The 24,126-nt window shown below is 40.6% G+C and overlaps 1 protein-coding gene across 2 annotated transcripts in view; it reads left to right on the top strand.

Moving 5' to 3' along the window:
* Positions 1-24,126, top strand: part of BTBD7 (BTB domain containing 7) — a 112,280-nt gene that overhangs the window by 51,806 nt on the left and 36,348 nt on the right. For both annotated transcript variants that reach the window (XM_042469901.1, XM_042469910.1), the window contains exon 3: positions 2,256-3,335. In XM_042469901.1, the coding sequence (XP_042325835.1) occupies positions 2,256-3,335 (1,080 nt within the window). The remainder of the gene's footprint in view (positions 1-2,255; positions 3,336-24,126) is intronic.

The following is a 24,126-nucleotide window of genomic DNA, read 5'->3' as shown; positions in this document are numbered from 1 at the left end:
CTTGCTTGGGGTAAAATGTGGGGGTTAATTAATCCAAAACCCGGTGGAAACATCACCTAATGCCACACTTGCTGTTGAGTATCTGCAGCTTGCATTTTCTTCAGTGCTTTTTCTTCACGTTTTGGGAGTGGGAGGGAAGAAATAGGAGATTTTTTTTTCAATGTCCTGTTAGAATCTTTTCATTTAAAATGGTTTAGAGTTTGGGGTAAGGTGGTCTTTATATGAAGGTGGGTGATAGGGTGATAGTTGGACTTTTATGTATATTGAAGGAGTGGATACTGCTCCATATAAAAACGGTACCTTGCTTGCAATTTAATCAGTGTACATACAGAAGGTATGACTCACAGGTTGAATGTGGCCTTAAAACAGCTTTTTGATGCCTCTATGAGATCCCTGAAGTCACCATTAAAAAACTGGAGCAACTTGGGCTATAAATGCCCCAGACAACCCAAGCCACCAAAAAATGTGGCCCTTTGGTACTCCTTGATGCCTGTGATTGCTTCTGGTTACACCAACAGCAATGATATGGCCTTTAGGAATTTCCTTGACAGCCCTCTTCTCTAGATTAAACAGATGTAGGCCAAAAATGGATGTCTACCTTTTTGAGCTGTTCTCAAGAAGATGGATAAGTAACCATGTAATCTGTCAGATTATGACTGGCTCCATGGATGAATTATAATAATAAAAATGGAACATTCACATTTGCTTTCCCTGCCAAGTAGAACTGGCCAAGCCAAATACCAACAAATTTTGCATTTTTATTCTTTTTTATTCTTTCCATTTGCGTCTACTCTATAGACTTCTTTTTGACTAGTTGTTATTGGTGAATTCTAACAATGTTTTTACCAAAATTCGCTTAAAACTGTTTGTATGCCCAAATAGCAAGAGGACCCAGTATCATGGCTGGGAAGCAGAGATCCAGCCTGTAGAGTTGTTCCCCATGGTGGCTCATGATATCTAGAACACTGTAAATTTATCTCTCAATGTTTTAAACTCCATTTGCTAGCAGATTAGAATTCTGTAAAGCTGGCCCAAAATTTCATCCCTGGGCAAGTACACAGAGGAGTATAAATGCAGTACCGAAATTTAGGAAAACCATCATGCAATTGGAATGGTATGCCATCAATTTAATCTATTATTGTTCTAATTGTATAAGCACAACTCAGGAGTTCAAACTACAACACGTTCAAGAACATAAGTGATGTTTTCTTGGCCTGCTGTGGGGGTAGAAATGGTTCAAGGTTTTACATGTCATCTTGATGTTCTCAGGGTTAGCTTCAGAGACAGCTTTACATGTGCAGCAGATCATGCACATAGAAAAGCAGGCTGACTTTGTACATTGATATATGATGCAAGTAAAATACACCACTACTTTATGCCTTGTTTTTTCTGCTGTTCCTCCTCCTTGAATCTCCTTGGTATGTTGGTTGTCCTTTGGATATACAAAAATAAGTAATCTTTGGAAATGGGAGAATGAAAAATTATAAGAGATGGGAATAGTGAAACCACCGAACAGTAGCTCCCCCCCCCCCCCCCCCCCCTATAACTAAATGATAGGAATATAGGACTTGCCCAGTTCTTCCTATTGTAGTTGATGCAAATAAGAGGGAGGGGCTTTTAAAATGAATTCTTTCCAAAGAAATCCTTTTGCCTGTGATACTGGTTTACAGCCAGTGAGTCGAAATGATTCTGATCTAAAATGTATCATGACAGTACTACTGTTTTTAAGAAAAGTTCAAAGATAGAGAAGTGTCAGGGCATGAGGACAGAGGAACAGGAGCATATAGAATTTGTACATATGCAGATTAAAAGGTGACTGCTGACTTAAAATGATTTCCACGTGATCTGTTGCTTTTGAGACCTGGATTGTTGATTTTCAGGATTTCTACTGTTTCTGCCTTCCTTAGTCTTTGTCTAGAAGCCTTTTGTTTTCATATTTGTGTTTGAGTAAATTGTTGTTGCAAGTCATGAGTGGGAATTCAACAACCTCTGCAGCACAATTCCCACTCATGACTTGCAACAACAATTTCCCAGCATCCCTAGCCAATGGTACGGAATGCTATGAGTTACAACCCAACAGTGTCTGGAGGGTTGTATGATTCCTACCCTGATGCAAGTCCACTTGAGCACATGGACATGTGCCATTTAATTGCTTTACATAAATAATATCCAATCCTGAAACAGTTGTTTATTCATTTAAGGTTTTCACATTAAATCCACACAGTAACCCCACAGATCTTTCATTTCCCTTTCAGGAACATCATCCTACTCCCATCAAGGCTATGGTTGTGAATCTAAACTGTATAGCCTTGACCATGGTCATGAAAAACCTCAAGACAAGAAGAAGAAAAGCTCTGGCCTTGCTACCCTCAAAAAGAAATTTATTAAGCGCCGAAAGTCTAGCCGGTCTGCTGATCATGCCAAGCAGATGCGGGAGCTCCTTTCAGGCTGGGATGTTAGAGATGTCAATGCATTAGTGGAAGAATATGAAGGGACGTCAGCCTTAAAAGAGCTTTCTCTACAAGCTAGTTTGGCAAGACCAGAAGCCAAAACACTACAGAAGGATATGGCTGAACTGTACGAGTTTAAATATTGTACGGATGTAGATCTCATATTTCAAGAGACTTGTTTCCCTGTGCATCGTGCAATTTTAGCTGCAAGGTGCCCATTTTTTAAGACCCTGCTTTCTTCTTCACCAGAATACGGTGCAGAGATTATAATGGATATCAACACAGCTGGGATAGACCTGCCCATGTTTTCAGCTTTGTTACACTACCTATACACAGGAGAATTCGGAATGGAGGATTCAAGATTTCAAAACGTTGACATCCTCATGCAGCTTAGTGAGGAATTTGGTACACCAAATTCTTTGGATGTTGATATGCGAGGACTGTTGGACTATATGTGTTACTATGATGTGATTCTCAGCTTTGCATCTGACTCTGAACTGGTTGAAGCTTATGGTGGAAGTCAGGGCTGCTTAGATGAGGAGCTCAGAGCACACAAAGCTATAATTTCATCACGGTCGCCGTTTTTTCGGCATTTGTTGCAACGGAGGATACGGACTGGTGAAGAAATCACAGATAGAACGCTAAGGACTCCAACAAGAATTATACTGGATGAATCTATTATACCAAAAAAATATGTGAGAGTAATTTTAAACTGTATGTACACAGACTTGGTGGATCTCTCTATTTTGCACAGCAGTCCTTCAGTGGGAAGTCTTAGTGAAGTTCAGGCTCTTGTAGCAGGAAAGCCAAGCATGACAAGAGCTGAAGAAGCTATGGAACTTTATCACATAGCACTCTTTTTGGAGTTCACTATGCTTGCGCAAGGTATGCCATATTTTATTTCTTTCAGCATATGTTGTATTTGTTAAATCTGAATGCAGATTTGAATCTCCTGCTTCAGATGTTTTTTGGAAGCTATAGTTTGTAATGTTGAAAGATACAGAAACTAAAATCATCTCCTGATTTCGGCTATCTTAGTCAATTAATTTTATAAATTTTAAATAAGCATATGTATATCTCACTGTGTTCACTGGGATTTACATCTGGGAAAGTGTGACTAGGACTGCATATGATTAAAAACTACTCCTGAAGAAAAAGAGATCCTTTCTTTGCTGTTAGAGACATGGATGAGTTAGTGTTTTAGGAAGTATTCCTACCTGTGTGATTTTGTAAGAAAGGAATAACTCCAGAAAGATGATGTAAGCTACATTCAGGTTTTGTAAATTATTTTAAAGGAACCTGTTGTTGGTTAATCAGCTCTCTTCAGCTGAGCTGATCAGAGTATAAATCAACTAAGATTTTCTAATGCATTTATAGAACCGGGTCAGTAGGAACAAAGGGAACTGCTTTATCTTGGACTAGATGATTGTTCAGATGATGGAAGTGTTGTCTACTTCAGCCTTTCTCAAACTATAGACCAGGATTCTCTAGTGAGACTCCTCCCACTTTCATGTTGACTTTAGTCTTGCAGAATCTTTAGTGCAAGGGAAAGGCAGAGTTTGGAGAGATGTTACAAGTTAGGTATGAAGAACAAGAGGAGAAAAACGGACAGGAATGAATTAAAAAAACTCTGAGGCCTGTGTATGTGTTTGTATGTGTGTGTGTGAGTGTGCGTGCGTGCACATGCATGCTTGTTTACGGAAGTAATGTAAAACAGAATCCCCCAATTAGAGCCTGTGAATCAGTAAACTGTGAAGATGGAGTCTTACATTCAGAGCCACTGCCTGTGTTTAACCTTAGAGGGAAAACCTGAATTGTGGAGTTCACTGCTATAGGTTGAGTCTCCCTTATCCAAAAATCTGAAATGCTCCAAAATCCAAAGCTTTTTCATGGATAGCAAGCTACTGACACCTTTGTTTTGTACGTAAACTTAGTTTCATGCACAGAATTATTGAAAAATATTGTGTAGGCTGTCGTACTTCATACCCATCATGAGAAGGCACGACTCGTTGGAAAAAACAATAATGTTAGGAAAGGTGGAGGAAAACAGAAAAAAAAAGAGTGGAAGGCTATATGCTAGATGAATGGACTCCATTAGGGAGGTCACAGGTATGGCTTTCCAGGAACTAAGCAGGACAGTGAAGGTCAGGGAGTCTTGGAGATGTCTCATTCACAGGATTGCCATAGGTCGAGATTGACTTGAGGGCAGTTAACAACAACAATTACCTTCAGTCTATGGGTATAAGGTGTATATCAAATATAAATGAATGTTGTGTTTAGACTTGAGTCCCAGCTCCAAGGTATCTCAGATATTCCCAAATTGAAAAAAATCTAAAAGACTTCTATTCCCAAGCATTTTGTATAAGGAAGACTCGCCCTGTACTAGGAATGTAAATGTCAACGGATTTAACAATTTGAAAAGAGGGATTAAATTTCAATATAAAATTGTATTGTAATTTACTAGCTGATAATGCCAAACTTGACCTTCTTCTGCTAACATTTTTATGATTGGTTCACTCTGTAGTGCCCTAAGGGTGGAAAGTTTGAATAGCTTTGGGCAGGCAATTGCAGAGATACCAGCATGTCTGATGTGACATGTGACTTACGGTTTCATTTTCAACAGATTCTTTTTTTTAAAAAAAAAGTTTTCCAGGAACTTTTAAGGTATGTGGAGGTGTTGGGGGCCAATTCAGGGCCAGAATGTTGACCGGAGCCAGTTACAGGGAGCGTTTAACTCCTGTATTGAAACAGCTTCACTGGCTACCAGTCTGTTTCCGAGCACAATTCAAAGTGCTGGTTATGACCTATAAAGCCCTACACATAGGGTTGCCATCCCGGAGGACCTCAAAACCGGGGGAAATGTAGGACAAGGTTTAAAAATGTAGGACCTTGTTAAGAACTGCATTAAGCACACTTAGGCTGCTGCCACACTGCTTTCACTCTCATCACTCCATCCTATGGAATCCTGGGATTTGTAGTTTGTTGTGGTGCCAGGGCTGGGCTTTGAAATCTCAAGCATAAGAGAGGCAAAAGGCTTGGGCTGCATCTACACTGGAGAAATAATCTGGTTTGAGACCACTTTAACTGCCTCGGCTGAATGCTATGGAATTCTGGGAATGGTGGTCCCTTTGCAAACTGACTCACACTCACACAGCTAGGACTTTGGATGATGATGATGATGATGATGATGATGATGATGATGATGATGATGATAATAATAATAATAAACGTGGAAGGTCCCTTGCAAACTCACTCACACTCACACAGCTAGGAAGCCAAAAACACACACACCCCGGCCCAGAGAGGCCTACCTTTGGTCCTCTCCTTTCCCTTTTGCTGCTGCTGGCGCTTTTGTTGCAGCTGGGGCTGCCCTCCGCTCCAGTCCTTTGCCAGCCCAGGAAGTAAACAGAGGAGAGCTCCTCCTCTTTAACCTGGGCGGCCAATGGGGCAGAGAGCTGGAACAGCGCTGCCCCTGCCAGCAGTCATAGACTACTGAAGCAGGGGGCGGGCTGTTCCGCTATTGGCCAGCCAGGCCCAGCTTGCCAGCCAATAGTAGGTGGCCCTCCAGCGCGCCCGGGAAGATTAAATGTGAGTGTGGGCGCGCGGAGGCGCGGGGCTCAGCACAGGCAGCAGGCCCGGCTTGCAGAGGCAAACCGTGGCGGCAGCGGCAGCGGCCAGAGGAGCAGCCACAGCAGGCCACACAGTGACGGCTGCAATGGTGGTGGCGGCGGTGGTGGCCACAAGAGTGGCCAAAGGCGCCGCCATAGCGACGCAATAACAAAGCCCGGGGGCGGGGGCAAACCCGGGGGCGGGGGGCAAACTGTACCGTGACCGTGCAGACGGTCCAAAAGCGGGAAATTCCCACCCCCCGCCAGGTTATAGCAACCCTACCTACACAGCTTAGGTCCAGACTATTTGAAAGACCGTATCTCCCCATATGAACCGCCTAGAGCCCTAAGATCTTCAGGAGAAGGCTTTCTCCCAGTCCCACCACCATCCCAGGCTCGCCTGGTGAGAAGCCGAGAGAGAGAGAGCCCTCTTAGTGGCTGTTCCTTCCCTGTGGAACTCCCTTCCACAGGAGACTAGGCTGGCCCCCTCACTGCTGGCAGGCAAAGACATTTTTGTTTAAACAGGCCTTTTGAGATCTAGCAGGCTTGATTTTATGGGGAGATGAGAGGGTTGGGCTTGGACTGTTTAATTTTAACTTTGTAGGTTTTAAATTTTTATATTTATAATTTTTATATTTTTGTGATTTTAATTGTACAATTTTAATTGTTATGCTTTATGTATGTTAGCCGCCTTGGGTCCCATTTTGGGAGAAAGGCAGGATAAAAATAAAATTAATAATAATATTAATAATATCATGAGAAGATGACTCACTATAAAAGAAAATAAGGCTTGGTAAGGTAGAAGGCAGTAGCAACGAAGGAGGACCACTTTAGAGATGGATGGAGTCAAAGCCATAACCCTGAGTTTGCAAAACCCGAGTAGGTTTGTTAGTGATAGGGTGACTTGGAGATGTCTCATTCATAGGATCGTCATAAATTGAAGTCAACTTGACAGCAGCTAATAACAACAACATTGCAGTGCGAATGTCCTGGTGTTCTTGGGCATAAATTACTGTATATACTCAATTCTAAATTGACCTCATATATAAGTTGAGGGCAGGTTTGGGGGCCAAAATTATGGATTTTGATATGACCCATGGATAAGCCGGTAAAATTTAGGGACATGTGACAAAAGACGAAGTGAAGAAAAATGAAGCCAAAGAACACAGCCATTTTCCCACCTAGGGTAGATGAAGGATGAAACAAAGGAAAACAATGCTAAAGAATTTATAAAATCCCTGCAGGCATACTGTTTATCTCATCCTAAAGGCTGGATGGTGGGCCAGTGCTTCCAGGACAGATTACACTCTCACCTTTCACCAAGGGATGGTTCCTTTTTTAATAAGAGTTAAAGTACAGTTAAAGTAAAGTACAGTACTTACTTTGACCTGTGGATAAGTCAACTTTTTGAGTCAAGTTTTGACTAAAATTTAATACCTCAGCATGTGCCCTATCAGATCTATGTTGATTTCGACAGAGGTTGTTTTCTGAGGCAGATCTGCTATAGATCTGGAAGAATCTCCATCCTGTTAAATTATTTGAATTACTTGTCATGGTGTCATGTGAAGATGTAGATAATGCAGCTTCTCATGCATGTGGAATTATACTGGGCCCTTGGTACTCACTGAGGTTTTGTTCCAAGAATCCTCCATGGATACCAGATTCCATGGTTGCTCAAGTCCCATTATATACAATGGCTTAGTAAATTGATGTCTCTTACATAAAATGGCAATATCAAGGTTTGAATTTTGGATTTTAAAAAAATACATGTTTTCAAGTTGTGGATGATTGAATCAGTGGAAACAGTATCAGTGGATACAGAGGACTGACAATATCACTTTTTCTTTTAAAAAACGAGATCATAGCTATTAGAGTTGACCAGGGAACTTGCTTGGAAATTCAGCAAATAATCTATTAACTCCAAATGAACTTCAGAGGATATATTTTATGATGAAAATTGATTGTTTGGGGTGTGTGTGTGTGTGAGAGAGAGAGAGAGAGAGAGAGAGAGTGTGTATGTGTAAGAAAATCTGGTTGAACACTATCAGAGGATGATATGTATGTATGTGCTTTCATGTTGCTTGTTGACTTCTGGCAACCTTACATATTTCATTGTGTTTTCTTAGGCAAGCAGTACTCAGAGGTCATTTTGCAGTTCCTTCCTCTGAACTATAGTTTGCAGCACCTGGTATTTGTTGACAGTCTCCCATCAAAGTACTAACCAGGACTGGCCATAATATACAAACATTAGTAATGACTTGAGCAGCTCGTCATCTACTGTCATGGTTGAGCATCGTGATATTCTATAGCAAAGATAATAGGTAGGCTGCAAGCAGTCTGAATGAAGTCTTAAAGTATGCCTCCTTTTTCCTTACAATTACAGCAAACTTTCGTAACTTGGATGCAGGCATGTGCACCCATTGCCAATTGTGTGAATGTTGAAGTCTTTCATTAATGGCAGAGACAATAATACATGATTGCTCTGTTAAATTGTTTCACTTCTGTGTCAGACCTTCTTTAATTTGGAATAGGACATAGCACTGCTTGTGTTTTAGCAGTAGCTAATAATGGTGTTCCTCTTCTTGCTGCTTCTCTTCCCTGATTTCTGGTAGGAAGGTTGAGTAGGAGTTTGCAGGTCACTCCCACTGACTATTATGGTTAAAAGAGTAGTAGTGTAAAATGAGTGTTGGAGAAGCATTGTCCCTAGTCCATATTTTTGGACTACAACTCCAAGCATCCTTCACCATTGTGTATTGTGACTAGTACTGAAGAGAGCTGCAGTCCAACAACATTTTAAAGTCTATAGTTGTCCATCCTTACTAGGCATATGCCTCTATCAAAAATGTGAGGCTATAGGACCTGCACTTGAAATGGATGGATGAACACCTCAAAATGCACCTCCCAGTTCTTAGCATTCCTTTCTACCCATCCTTCGTTTCCATTACACTCATTTTCTGGTTGTTGCTGTTGTATACCTTGAAGTCATTTTTTTTTACATACATACTTATGTTGACCCTAAGGTGAACCTGTCATGGGGTTGTCTTGGCAAGATTTTGTTAAAAGAGTAGGTTTGCCTTTGCTTTTCTCTGAATGACTTGCTTAGGGTCAGTGAATGTGAATGACTTGCTCAGGGTCACGCAGTGGGATTCAAACTCTGGTCTCCAGCGTCAACAGTCCAGTGCTCAAACCAATACACTGCACTGGCGCTAAGTGTTGTTACTATCAACAGTCTAGGAAAAACTGGGTGCTTTTAAATTCCACTTGATTCTCTGCATTTCCATATGGAGGCATTGTGATTTGTTAAAGAAGATTAGAATTTTTAGAATGATTGGTTATGCAGATTATGCAAAAGAGTTGACATAATGTTTTTGACATATTGGGGACATATTTGGAAAACTTGATAATGATACAAGGCTTTTAAATCAACAGGCACTGGCTGCTGTAATTTTAAAATGCAGTACATAAAGAGTAATGCACTGGTTTCTGAAAACTTTATATCAAGTTAGACTTTAACATCATGAGGAAGATGCCTAAGTTTAGGTGCAAAAATGTTACAGGTGCAAACATGTTACACTAGGAATTGTCCACATGTCTTGACGGTGAGTCCTGTTTCTGGATTCAGTTCAAAGTGTTCATAGACTCATAAATTTGGAATGGTTTCCAAGGATTCCAAGGACCATCTGTCTAGTCCAATTTCCTGCCAGTTCATGAATTCGCAGCTAAGGCATCCCTTAAAGGTGGCCATCCAATCTCTGTTTAAAAGCCTCCAGGGAAAGAGAATCGGCCACCTTCTGAAGTAGTCTATTCCTTACACCTTTGTCAAAAAGCTGTTACTTTAAAATTTGAATCTGTTGGTTTGGGTGCTACCTTCAGTAGCAAAAAGCAGGCTTGCTGCATCTTCCATCTAACCAGTCTTTAGTTGTTTAAAGATAAATATCATATCACCTCCCAGTGTTAACATTTGGGGCCCAGAACTGTACACACCATGGTTGTGTTGACTTCTTTTGCCCTTGTGGTCTACTAAGAATCAGAGAACATTTTCACATGCACTTCTATAAAGCCAGATGTCATCAATACTGTATTTCTGCACATGAATTTTACCTAATCAAATGTAGTAACATTTATCCATGTTGAAATTAATTTTGTATGTTTGTGGCATAATCTGTTAAGGTCATCTTCAATCCTGATTTGTCTTCTGATGTATTATTGTATATACCCATGTATAAGTCTAGAAATTATAGTCAAAAATCAGCACAAAAAACTGGGTCAGATCACCCACAGGTCAATGTAAGTGCTGCACCTTAACTCTTATCAAAATAGAAACCACCCCCTTCTTTGAGTAGAGTGCTGAAGGCAAGAACCATCTGATCCATCCTGGGAGAACCTAAAAGAAGCACTGAGCCCTTCTACTTCCTCTGTTGCAGCTCTTCTTCTGGAACTTTGGCGGGTTACATACCGCCGAGAAGCGGCGCTCTCCCGCCGCCGCCACTTGCAGCATCCGGGAGCTGCAGCTGCTACACTGCGCGTCTCCTGGCCGCTCCGAGGAAGGAGCGTGGAAATCGCGCTCCTTCTGGGACCAGAGAAAAGGCGCACTATGCGCCGTGGCATGGCCTCAATACGTCACAACCACGCTGCCTCGTGTGGAGGCGGCACGGTCGTGCCGTAATCATGGCGGCGGCCGTGTGGAATGGGCGCCGCCATTTTGTGCGCGCGGAGCGTGTACTAGGGTTAGGGGGTGCGGAAGCACCGCCCCTTCCTAACCCTAGTACGCGCTCGTCGCATACTTTCTGGCGGTCTGTAACCCGCTTTTGAATGCCTAGGTGGGAAAATGGCAGCTATTTATTTATTTATTTATTTGGCATCATTTTTCTTCACTTTGTCTTTTACATCCTACATTACATGTCCCTAAGTTTTACCCTCAACTTGTCTGTGGGTTATATCGAAATCCATAATTTTGGCCCCCAAGCCAATCCAAGATTTGTACATGAGGTCAACTTATAGTTGAGTATATACGGTAATTCAGTTTTGTGAGTCCCTGTACTGAGAGGAAGGCGGGATATAAATAAACAGAATTATAATAATTTACAAATATGATGAACATGGCCTACATTTCTTCATCCAAGAGCACTCCTACACCAGCTGAAGTAATTCATATGCAATCTGGAGTATTCTGCTCCAGAGCTGCCCTGAATTCATTACAGGCATCCCTACAAAAAGGAAAAAGATTGTACTCACATTGTACCTGGTATGATCAGTTCAGACAACATACAGCCAGTTCTGCAGCAAAACTGGTTCTTTTAGCTTTGATCTGATTTCAGAAAACCCACAGAAAACTTCACCACACCGAGGGAGTATGTTTCTCTGTTGAACAGCTGTGACCATCAGGAAGTTCCTCCTGAGATTTAGGTGGAATATCTTTTCCCGTAGTTTGAATCCATGGCTCCTTGTCCTAGTCTCTGGACAAGGAGTCAGCAATATGATTCAGTGAACTAAAATGATTCATATGAAAATAGAAAAAGTGATAATACTAAAACTAAGGCCTGTTCCAGACTGCCAAAATAAAGCTGCTTCGGGTCTCTTTGGAGGTACTGTATACTGTTTAAATGATGCATGGGTCCTAAGAATCCGGAAGCTGCACCAAAGCTGCACTCCAGTGCTTAGGAATGCTTTATTTTGGCTTTATTTTGGCAGTCTGTAACAGGCCAATGTTCAATAAATTATAGTATCAATACATTTGAATTAAAAGTACATGAGTCAAGAAAGTACCACTTCCAATCATTAAGAGCTTCTTCCTCAGTGACTGGTCAGTTTTTGGAAGTCTGTCTGAATAAAGGTTTTTTTTCCTGACAGCATAAGGATAACAGGGAGGGGGCCAGTCTGTCTGTCTGGCCTGGAAAGCCATGTTTAAGGCCTTTCTTCAGGTGTGATAGATGGCCAGTAGAAGAGACATGGTGGTCACTGGAGAGGTGACTTTTCAGGGATGATGATTTGTGTACAGAATGTCCTCAGAGGACTCTTCTGATGCTTCTGGTATTTTCTTTTTTGGCACAAAGTGAAGAATCCCCTCACCCCTGCTTTAATGTTAAGAATGTTGTGTGCTTTTAGCAATGCTCTAAGATTAGTGTTTGGCTGACACTGATTTTATTTTAGTTACGGTGTGGGTGTTTTTTATCCTGTTTGCTTGTTTTAATATTTAGGTTGTTGATTTTTTTATTGCTAATTATCCAATGAACACTGGTTTTGAGTGGTGCACAAATATTGGTAATAAATATGAGAACACATAAAGCAGAACAGTGCCTTGGCTTGAGCTGTACATACCTGCCGAAGAGTCCATTACTATTGAAAGGAAAGTAAGCACACTAACATGAGGTGGGAAGTATTTCCACTTTTGAGGGTTGTACAGAATTTCTTGTCTCATTACATTTTGCAGTGTTAGACCTTTCATGGCAAATCCATTAGATCAGTTAGTTTAAACAGAAATGTACTCTCTCTCTCTCTCTCTGGCCATTATTTTGCCTTTCTTTACTAGAGTTGATCTTAATGGTGAATTCAAGCCATTGTGCCTCTTCATTTCATTTAGCAAAGGTCAAATTAGTTTTATCATTGTGCACTGCTTATCCAGCATGAGAAAAATAAAAATAAAAAATGATTCACAATTGCATATAGGTCTTAGAGACTGAGACATCAGCTCTTTCTTTTCCATTGTTTTTGTACCTAGCAAATGGGATCTGATTTATTAGGCTTTGGGGAATGCCCTAGTGTATGGATACAATTGCTTGAATTCAGCTTTGTTGAGAACATAAATAAAAATGGTTTTAAACTGAAAATATTGAAGTGTGTTGGACATAATGATCAGTTGAGTCAAGGAACACTAGTTGTCCCTCATAGCCCCCTCTGTCATATTCAAGTTAGGGCTTTTTAGCCATGCTGGAGCCATGTTGAGGGCATGAGTATGAAAAGAAAAGGGTGAGCAGCTTTAGGGGGATGTTGTGTGTGGTACCAAGGTCACATAGCTGTGAAAGGGGAGGAGGAAAGTCAATTTGAAGGGCAGGGGTATAGAAGTGAAACTTGGCTTATTAACTCAGACCTGGCAAAGGATGTGGCACTGTGCTGATCTTTCCAATAATTTTTTTCATCCATGGGGTGTGTTCATTCAGTCAGCTAGAGACAAGGCATTACACCTCTTTTTCTCATGTGGAGATCTCTTCCTTTCAAAGCATGAATTTGAACAATATTTTGTTGTGGTTGTTAATACCCCTCAAGTCAATCCCGACTCATGGCAACCCTGTGGATGAACAATACTATCCACTGTGATTTGTCTTGTGTGTAATCTAGAATTCAATCATCAGCTGAATGCAGGGCTTACTTACAAAGTTCTCTGCAAGTTTCTATGCTTCCAGTAGAGTCAGGATGACCAGATAACCACAAAGGAGGACAAGGCACTGTAAAATGTAGGGCATTCAAGAAAAATATAGGGTGTTACAAATTAAAAGCTAAAAACACTAATATAAATATAAATTCATGCTGCTTGGTCATGCTCCAAATGGAGGACATTTTGGAATTCCTCCTGGACAGAAGGTTAAATTGTAAGATATGTCTTAGAAAAGGAGGATATCTGGTCATGCTGAGTAGAGTCCAAGTACTTGAAAGGGAGAGAGTGAGTTTAAACTTTTATCTGCCTTTCCTATAAATTTCTCTTTCTTGTAAGATTGAAATAGAAGAAACAAATAATTTTCAAGTTGCTGCTTGGTCTTCACAAAGTTTGGCAATAGGAGGGAAGCCACAAAAATGTTTCCTTTTGCACTCAGGAAAGAGAAAATAGGCCATGTAACAATAAAAGCAAGGCAGGAAGAGTTTGCAAACATAGCTTTGTGGCCTACATTGATCATGAGAATGGGACTGGAAATGACATAAAGGAAAATGTGGGAGTTAAAAAGCAGAGATGCCCAGTTGAATATTTTTCTTTTACTACATTCTTCTCTGGAGAGCTGAAATTGGAACAGTTGTGGAAAGGGTGGTAGCAAACAAACATGAATGACTTGAAACCTGACCTCAGTCTTGGGAGATCAGATAAATACTGAAAATTTATGGTGTGTTTCTCTAGCTCTGCTGCTGAATGTCTTTCCTTTTGTCATTCCTAGACACACATTAAAACCCTTGCCCACCCCTTCCCCCTCTATTCCACCTAGCAGTCATAATCAAAAGAGTTCTTGGAAGCTTACTCTTCCATAAATAAGAGGCTGTATTCTTGGCATTAAATGTCCATGCTAGTTGGGTTTCCACCACAAGATACCCACAAGGAGGCCATGATGGGCTCTATATCTTAAACTAGGGTAGAGCATATGTAGCCTGCAGTCTTCATGAAGTCCCAGGGCCCCAATTTTGCAGCCCCTGAAGCTCCTTACTGGTCCCCCAGAGTTTCCTTATTATTATTATTATTATTAACCTTTATTTATGAAGCGCTGTAAATTTACACCTGACACCTCCCTCTGAGCTTTTTAAAAAGTATCATAGTTGTCAGGTGACAATTGCACCTAGAGCCTTCTCAAAGGTATGCAGTCATGAAAAAGAAAAACAAACCCACAGATAATCCTCTCCAACTCTCAGCCTTTCCTCAGAACCTTGTCATCCCTGTCAAATACTTTGCCTCCTCTGTTTCATCTTCAGAATAGTGAAAGAAAGTGAAGTCTCTTGCCAAATATTCATGGGGTGGCCCATGGAGCAGGGTCAGGGGTTGGATTGGCCACAATGCAATTGCTCCTCCCTACCTTAAGTACTTAGACCTTTCTAAAGCAATTATTTTTTAGTACACATGATGGAGTCACCATAGGTTACCATCAACTCGAAGGCATGTAACAACGGCAACCAAGGTGCATTAATTGCAATTTCATTTTAGGGACTCAATCTTCAGGATTTTCTGGTTTGTAGGTATTTCAGTTCACCAGTATTAGCAATCAAACTTATATTTTGCTACTTGCTTCAGGGACGTAGCCGGGCGGGGGGGTTCTTGGGGTCCGGACCCCCCCTTCCATTAGAAAAATGAATGGTGTGTGCTGCTGCGCCACTGCACTCAAGCCCCATTATAATGGTGGCACTTAGTCTGGACCCCCCCCCCTTCCTAAAATCCTAGCTACGTCCCTGCTTGCTTGGAGGGTAAGGTAGAGAGACGCGATTCTGTCCAATCTCTGCTCAGATGGAGGGACAGAGCAGTTTGCTGCTGTTTCTGCTGTTGCCACTATCACATAGGGTAAAAGTGCTTTAATAAAATGTTAATGGCTATGAATACAGTAGTCCCTCGGGTTACGAAATTAATTCGTTCCGCCGCTCCGTTCGTAACCCGAGTAATTTCGCAACCCGAAAAGGCTTTCCGTTAGCGCTGGAAAGCCGCTAGCCGCGCTTTGCGTTTGAATTTCGCGCCGAAAAAATTTCGTAACCCGAAAAAAATATCGTATCCCGGAACAGTTTTTTCCAATCTAACTTTTTCGTATCCCGGAAATTTCGTAACGCGATCAATTCGTATCCCGGGGTACCACTGTACTGTATAGCCTGCCTCTTTCATTGCACAGTCAGGCTATTCCCCCACTGCAGGGGAATGAGAAAATATACTTTTTCTGTAAAATGATTTGCAGGAGTATTGTTCTAAGTATCTAAAATGAAATAAGAGTGTAAGCTTCTTGATCATTCTGGAAAGCATCAAAAGGTTTGTGTTCTGGTGTTTGTGAAAACTGAGTAGTGGTTTGTTATTTCATAAAGTTCCTCATTGCTTGAGAAATAATAGAACTGTAGTGTTGGAAGTAACCTTCAAAGCAATCTAGTCCAGCCTCCTTCCAGTACAGGAACCTACAGCTGAAGCTTCCCTGACAGGTGTGCATCTAGTTTCTATTAAAAATCCCAGCAAAATGAGAGTTCACCTTGTTTTGAGGTAAATGTCTCACAGTTATCTCACCTTATCAAACATGTGAATGAATCCATTTAATAGAGCCCCGAAGGCCAAATTAGCACTTGACTGAATGGCTTTTTAAAAAGAAAATGTTAGGTACAAGGTAGACAATTTAGTTTCAAATTCTGGTGTAGGAGATACAGATCTTTAGCCATTTCACTTTTTCTTCAGTTCTAGTCTCAGTTTAGGACCCTGTACTTCTTTACATGTGAGATGGAAACAAGTTCCAAGTCCCATGTAGCTTAAAATTAAACAGGATAGTCATAGTGCATGCTCCCTGAGCTCATTGGATGATGAGTATATTTCAGATGTAGTAAACACTAAAAAGGCAAAGCATATTGAATATTTAAAAGCAATATTTCAAATGCTGGAAGCAGTGCCTGTTTGCCAGTATTTATGAGCAATGGAGAAATGATGAAAATCAAAATGGAAAAAATGGAGTACAAATAAAAAAAATAAGAAAAATGGCCTAAAAGTAGAACATCTAAATTTCTGGTGCTAAAGGAATAATTTATAGCTTTAGAATGTGTACAGGCTGCACTACAAGTGATCAGATTATTATGTCATAATTTTCATGAAATATTGGACCAGAAATTAAACATCAAATGCTTAAACTAGCCCTGAATCTCTCTCTCTCTCTTTCTCCCTGTCCCCCCCCCCATACACACACACACAGAGAGAGAGAGAGAGAGAGAGAGAGTTCATCTACTGAGAAAGAAAACAAAGGTACAGAACTGTGTGCTTAGTCTAGATCATTGGTCCCCAAACTGTGCCCTTTAAAGGATTTTGAACTTCAGCTCCCAGAATCCCAGACCATTGGACAACATTGCTGAGGTTTCTAGGAGCTGAAGTCCAAAATCTCTTAAAGGGCACAGTTTGGAGACCACTAGTCTAGATCTTACTTTTGCTCAAATCAGAAACTGAATGTATACAAAGAGCTCCCAATTTGGTTGAGCTTTCTTGTGCATGTTAAGGGAAAGTATTTTGTACAAACATGATACATGTGCTTAGGATCATCTTGTTTTATATTTTTCATTACCATTTTTAGAAGCGTATTCAGTGAAAAAAATATATGACTAAGGACACAAAAATGCATACTTCATTAGTATCCAATTATATCCAACAGGAAAAATCCACCATGTAAAAAAAAAAAAGCTGGTTCATATTAAAATGTGAACCAAACAAATCTTACCACATGCTTCGTGATAACACATTTTGCTAATCATATTGAACCCCTTGGCTTGTGTCTCAATAAAACAACCAACTTGTTTAGAATTAAAATTCCTATGTATTATTGTTCTTTTACCTATTTAGATGTTCTACTTCATTCCTAAAACCTTTTCTTGGTAAATACGTTTTATTTTGGAGATGAAACCATGTACAGTATTGTAATTCAGGAGTGTCATCTCTGCCCCCAGTGTTTGCATGAAGGTTCACAGTATGTGTTTTGTTAGCTTCTATTCCTCCAGGAGAAATAGAGAATCACAGATGTTTACTGTGAGTAATCCTTCATTCACATGCTGCACTTTTAGTATTTGGAAGAAGCTGTCATTCATCATTCCCCAAATGACTTGACTAAAAAAGTCAAAAGAACTCAGTGTGCCTCAAGAGAGTCACTTTCAAGTGGCACTGAGGGAAACAGCAATATTAAGAATAATTTAACTTGGACTGGCATTTCACTTTAATAACTTCACTCAGACTAATTACTTCACTCCCACCCCTGCGGATGCTCTGAACTTTTAAATATCTATTCACGTGCTTCTTATGTCAAAAGCTATTCACGTATCAAAAGTTTTAATACTTCAGTGATTTGAAATAGAATGAATTAGGTTGACCATATCCAGCAATATAGAAATTACAACACGAATGGGATCAAACTGTAGATAGGCCAATACAGTACTAATTCAGTTGCGATTGCATTCATTTGAGATTTGAGATTTTGGTAAAACTATACATATAAACTATTCTTTGCTCATGCACATTGTCTGTTTCATGAGCAATGTAGCATTAGAGCTTCAAGACCATGGCTTCTGTTCCATGAAATGAACATCCCAGTGCACAATTTCCTTAGTTCAATGAAGGGAAAGGGTGATCCAGCATGAGCTAATCATCAGTCATTCCTGTATTACTTTGATTGTATCAGGTAGACAGTAATATAATTCTGTAAAATTGAATTTAAATATATATATATATAGCCAGCGTGATTTTTCATAGAATCATGGAGTTGGAAGAGACCACAAAGGCCATCCAGTCCAACCCCCTGCCATGCAGAAACTCACAATTGAAGCATCCTCGAGAGATGGTCATCCAGCCTCTGTTTACAGTCCTCCAAAGAAGCAGATTCCACCACTCTCGGAGGGAGTGTGTTCCACTGTTGAACAGCTCTTTTCTGTTCCTCCGAATGTTTAGGTGGAATCTCTTTTCCTGTAGCTTGCATCCATTGTTCCATGTCCTATTCTCTGGAGGAGCAGAAAACAAGTTTTCTCCATCCTCAGTGTGACACTCCTTCAAATACTTATACAGGGCTGTCATATCAACCGTCTCTTCTCCAGGCTAAACATACCCAGCTCCCTAAGTCTCTCCTTATAGGGCATGGTTTCCAGACCCTTCACCAATTTGGTCGCCCTCCTCTGGACTTAATGGTTTGACTGTTGGATTACAACTCTGGAGACCAGGGTTCAATTCCCAGCTCAGCCATGAAACCCACCAGGTGACCGTGGGCAAGTCACATGCTCTCAGCCTCAGGAGAAGGCAACGACAAACCTCCTCTGAACAAATTTGCTAAGAGAAACCCATGATAGGTCAGAGTTGCCTTAGGGTCACTATAAGTCGGAAACAACTTGAAGGCACAACACAGCATGTACAGTAGGTACTGAACATTTTCAGTAATGCACCAGTGATGGCGAACCTATGGCACGCGTGCCAGAGGTGGCACTCAGAGCCCTCTCTGTGGGCACACGCACCATCATCCCAACACATACTTCACTAGAGTTTGTCATTAGAAATCCAGAGGGATGTGGCACTTTGCAATAAATAAGTGGGGTTTGGGTTGCAGTTTGGGCACTCGGTCTCTAAAAGGTTCTCCACCACTGGCATATACTGTAGAGAACAGTCATTTAAATTACTGCCACTGTAGTCAGTGACATGAATTTAGGAAGAAAGCTGCATCTGAATGTTGATGATTTGGTGGAAGTCATGCCAGACAAATCCAATCTCTCTCTCTCTCTTTTTTTTTTTTTTTGGATAAAATTGCCAGCTTGTTAGATAAAGGAACAGTGGATGCAAGATACAGGAGAAGAGATTCCACCTCAACATTAGGAGGAACTTCCTGACAGTAAGGGATGTTTGACAGTGGAACAAACTCCCTTGGAGTGTAGTGGAGTCTCCTTCTTTAGAGGTCTTTAAACAGAGGCTGGATGGCCATCTGTCGGGGATGCTTTGATTTAGATTTCCTGCATGGCAGGAGCTTGGACTGGATGGCCCTTAAGGTCTCTTCCAACTCTATGATTCTATGACACAGTGGTGGCTAATTGGCACATATAATTAATAATAATAATAATAATAATAATAATAATAATAATAATAGGATTTATTTATATGCCGCCTAATCACTGGGAATCTGGGCGGCTTACAACAGAGGGGATAATAGACAGTTCCCTGCCCTCAGGCTTACAATCTAAAAGACAAGACACAAAAGAGAAGGGAATGGTGAGGGGGGGGGGGGGGGGGGCAGGGCCAGCCAGTCTTCTCTCCCTCTGAGGCCTGGACCAAGGCAGATGGACTGGAGGGAGGGCTCTTCTTCTTCAGGCTAGCCCTGGGGGAGCTGGGCCAGCCTATTCTCTCCCTCACAGGCCGAAAGATGACAGTTAAAGAGGGAGTATAGTACCAGTTCTGGGTGCAATAGGGGGAATATTGCTAGTTCCCCACTTCTCATACCATGAGAAACACTGGTTTCAGAGAACCTTAGGTTTTATAATTTAAAAAACCTTGCCATTTAAAAAATAAGCAATTTTTATCCATTCTGTGGGGGTTAGCATAACTTTCTGAAATATTTGCAATATCCCACTGCAAGCATTGTTAGTATTCCAAACATTAAAACAAATGCAATATTGGTGCTTAATTCAGTGTTGCTTTCATAAATTATTCTTTCATCTTGGTGCACTGAAAGTATACAGTGGTTCCATTTTCCCGTTGTTTGTGTTTCTCCTGAGATATTAAATTCTTTAATTTCTCATTTGGATATATCTCGTGCAAATATTCATGTTTTCCCTGCAATTGGAACATTCAGCTCCTACATATCCTGCAGCAGAAGCTGAATCATAGGGTTCCAGAGCAGTTGTTATCATGCTTGAGTTACAGATGACTGGAGCCTGAATAGACAAAAGGACAATACACACAGTATTAGAGCTGTTGTTTTTCAGCTTAACCCTTCATTTGCTTAGTCTTAAATCCAGATTGTTGCTTGCTTTTAATGATTTGATTTTTTTTCAGGTGCAGAAATAAATGTGGTGTGTACTATAGAATAGCATGCAATAAGGATGGAAAATTTGGCTTGTTATAGAGTAAAGTTATAACTGACATTTCAGAGAAATACAGCTCTAACATGGAAGCCATTTGAAAGCAATGACCTATTTCTTCCCCCCTGCTGCAGCCTGTTTGTGTTCTAGGAACATAGGGCTTTAATAAAATACTAATGACCACTGACAGATTTTGTCTCTGTTTGCTGCCTGCCTTCTCTACCCATTTCCTGCTGCTATCCCCAAATTTTAGTTCTTCCCTCTGTTTTGTTTTAATGTGGCTGCATACTTCTGATCTACAGTTGATGGTGTCTTTAGCTCATGCAGCGTGTGGTGCTCATTGTAATGCTGGCAACAAACAACTAGCTGTGTTCTTCGCCACAGTGCTTGCTTTAAAAATAAATATTGAAAAAATAATACATGTAGATATTGTTTATTATGAAAATCCACAGAGATTTCATAGGAAGGGGGTCCTATTCATATGTGTGTAGCAGTATCACACTCAGATCAGATACAGTATAACAAATGGAGACAATAAAGCGGGAGTGGTGGTGGTGATGTGCCATCAAGTTGGCTTTCACTTGTGGCAAGAGATCCTGTTACTTTGTTCAGGTTTTGCAAACTTTGGGCTGTTGTTTCATTTCTGTGGTTTGCCACGGAAACAACCATGGTTTTATTTCATTCATTGGTTAAACATTTTAAAATTCTTACCTAAAACCCTTGGTTTTAAAATTTTAAAAACAAATTTGCTTAATAGACTTAAAACAAGCCATCTTTAAAATATTGAGAGCAGAATATTTTTAAAACCATTAACAATCAGTCTGAACAAAAAGACTTTACAATCTGGGTAAAGTTAAATAAAGATGGGGCCTATGATCACTGTAGGAAAGCAGCTGATCTTGGAAAAGTTACTTTTGGGAACTGTAGGTTTTTAAATCCTCCAGCTTTTTCTAAACTGTGGGCCAGGAGGTCCATATACAAGTCCCCACCTTGTGACCCTACTGAGTTATTCTCTCTCTGTGTAACATATGGCCAGAGCTATGAGGATTATAGATTGTAGACAGTTGTCATAATGTCTAATTGTAGTTTATTGTGGCACCAGAGCACTCTGGCAGAGAAAGCTAATTTCTCACAAAACTACAATTCCCAGAATTCGCTAGCATTGAGCCGAGGCAGTTAAAATGGTCTCAAACTGGACTATTTCTGCAGTGTGTTTCGGACCTTGGTTTCTGTTCTTCATCTATGAGATATATTTTTTTTCTGCCAATGAGCCATTCAATAAATTTGTGAGGATGAGTGAAGAGGATTATAAATCATTCTCTGTGCATTCTCAAGTGTGCTCAATCTGACAGTTTGTACTAGAAGTTGGAAAGGTAGAAAATAGGTGAAAGCATCAGTTGTCTTCCAGTTAAGTGCTGAAATGATAAAACTGTGAAATCAATGTTACTACCTCTTGACAAGCTATCACTTGATTTTTTACTGCAATATTTCTATATTCTGTGGCTAAGCTTGTCTAAAATGTGATGGGTGGGAGTTGAATTTATCATTGAAGCCTTCACATTCACAAGCATCTGTGTGCTTCCATTTTCTTTCATGCCTATAATAGTATGGCAATAAAGAAGTAAGAATAAAATATGAATGTGCTATATTGGGTTTGGAGAATGATTAAAATGGCATCCTGTTGTATATGTTTACAAGATATATTGCAGCCTTGGCTGTTGTATTGACTTCAGATAACTAGTGTGAAGGTTTTTCAGAATGAGAAAGAGGAGCTTTTCAGCTTATCAAAACGAGGAAGAGGATGTTGTGATGTAGCAGTGCTACCTGTGGCTAATATGTGCCCTATTCAGCAGTATAAAACTGTGTTTATTCGACATGTGAAGAGGGGAGCATGCAAGCCCTGTCCCCTTCTTCATGGCTTTGTTCACATGCAGATAGCAAAGATCTAAATGGGAGAAACTACCTGTGGAAGCTATATACAAGCAAGAACACAAGAAAATGTGGGTAGTTCTTTATGGTCTCTGTGACTCTCACGTACAGATTACTCTGCTTCTATGCAGACCATCCTGAAACTTGTAGAGCTAAACATTTTCGTAAGTTGAAACCGGTGTGGTTTCCTATCTCTTCTCTCTCGTAGCCTGAGGGAGGAGGGTCCTTGCCTCCATCCCTCAGCTAAGTCTGGTTTCTGTCTGGAGTCAGTCACCTCTATCAACTTTGCTAGTCACCAAAGTTCACAGCATGTGATAGTGGTTACATCAAACAGGCTATGTTAACACCAACATTTCTTTTTGGTCCCCACACTACATCCCAATACTCATTCATGTGGTTATGTACTAACCTTGGCTTTAGGCAACATCCACCCTCTTGCTTTTTCCCCCAGTGATCATAGTTAAAATTGAGCTTGTCACCTCATCGCCACACCCACAAAGATTTTCATTCCTGTGGAAATTCTCACACACTGACTGCTGTATAATTCTGGACCATGCCAACAGCTATCAGGTCAGAATGCACAGGGAAGACCTTGAAATCCAGAAACACTAAGACAACTTCAACAGGAAGGAAGAAACCCTTAAAGTTAGGAAAGTTTGGCTACCAGTCCTGAAAACACTAAAATCAAGACCCAGCAAAATGCAAATGAAAAAAACCAAACCATTTTCTCAGCAGGCAATGATCACTAATTAAACAGACATTAACCCTCTTTGCATATCCTCCCACCCTGTGGCCTAGCCATTCAGCAACAGAACCATGCACAGATTAACATAGAAATCACTCCTCCTTACACAGGGTCACACAGTATAGATATACCCCACTCTCTTCCATGCTAGCATTCTCTGAAGATGCCAGCCACAGATGCTGGCAAAACATCAGGAATAAACTCTTTTAGAACATGACCACATTAGCCTGAAAAACCCACAAAAAACTATGAATATCAGCCATGAAAGCCTTCAACTTCACATTCCATTTAAACATTTTCATGTACAGTGGTACCCCGGGATACGAATGCGCCGCCTTACGAAATTTCCGGGTTACGAAAAAAAATAAAAAACTTAAAAAAACAATAAAAATAAAAACTTCCGGGTTACGAAGTTTTTTTTTCGGGTTACGAAAAAATTTTTGGTGCTTTTCGGCGCTATTTCACACGAATCGCGGCTTTTCTCCCATTAGCGCGCCAATGGGTTTTTCGGCTTGCGAAGTATCCGGGTTACGAAAGCGGCGGCGGAACGAATTAATTTCGTAACCCGGGGTACCACTGTATGGGAGTTGGGCATATTTACATAGTAATGAGCAGGCTCTTTGGTACTCTTTTCAGGTATTTATTAAGGTATGCATAGATTTATATATAACACACATATCTTCTTCAGGGAGAAACACAGACATAGCAATGCCTGGACACTTCACTACATACATACTATAAGGCATTATCCCATTCCATTTTATTGTATTGCAGGTAGCCATCTTATATTAGTTTTATCAGCTGTAATGACTTAAACACATCCATTATTAATATAGCCTAGAGGTTCATCTCATCAATATCGACATAAATCAGCATTAGGCAGCATGACAAGGCTATTAGGAACAGCCTATCTGGAAAGCTTCTTTGTTGGTCCTTC

The sequence above is a fragment of the Sceloporus undulatus genome, chromosome 1 (assembly GCF_019175285.1).
Source record: "Sceloporus undulatus isolate JIND9_A2432 ecotype Alabama chromosome 1, SceUnd_v1.1, whole genome shotgun sequence".
NCBI classification, from domain to species: domain Eukaryota; kingdom Metazoa; phylum Chordata; class Lepidosauria; order Squamata; family Phrynosomatidae; genus Sceloporus; species Sceloporus undulatus.
Note: the sequence above shows the minus strand (reverse complement) of the source record. Positions and strands in the feature narration are given on the sequence as shown.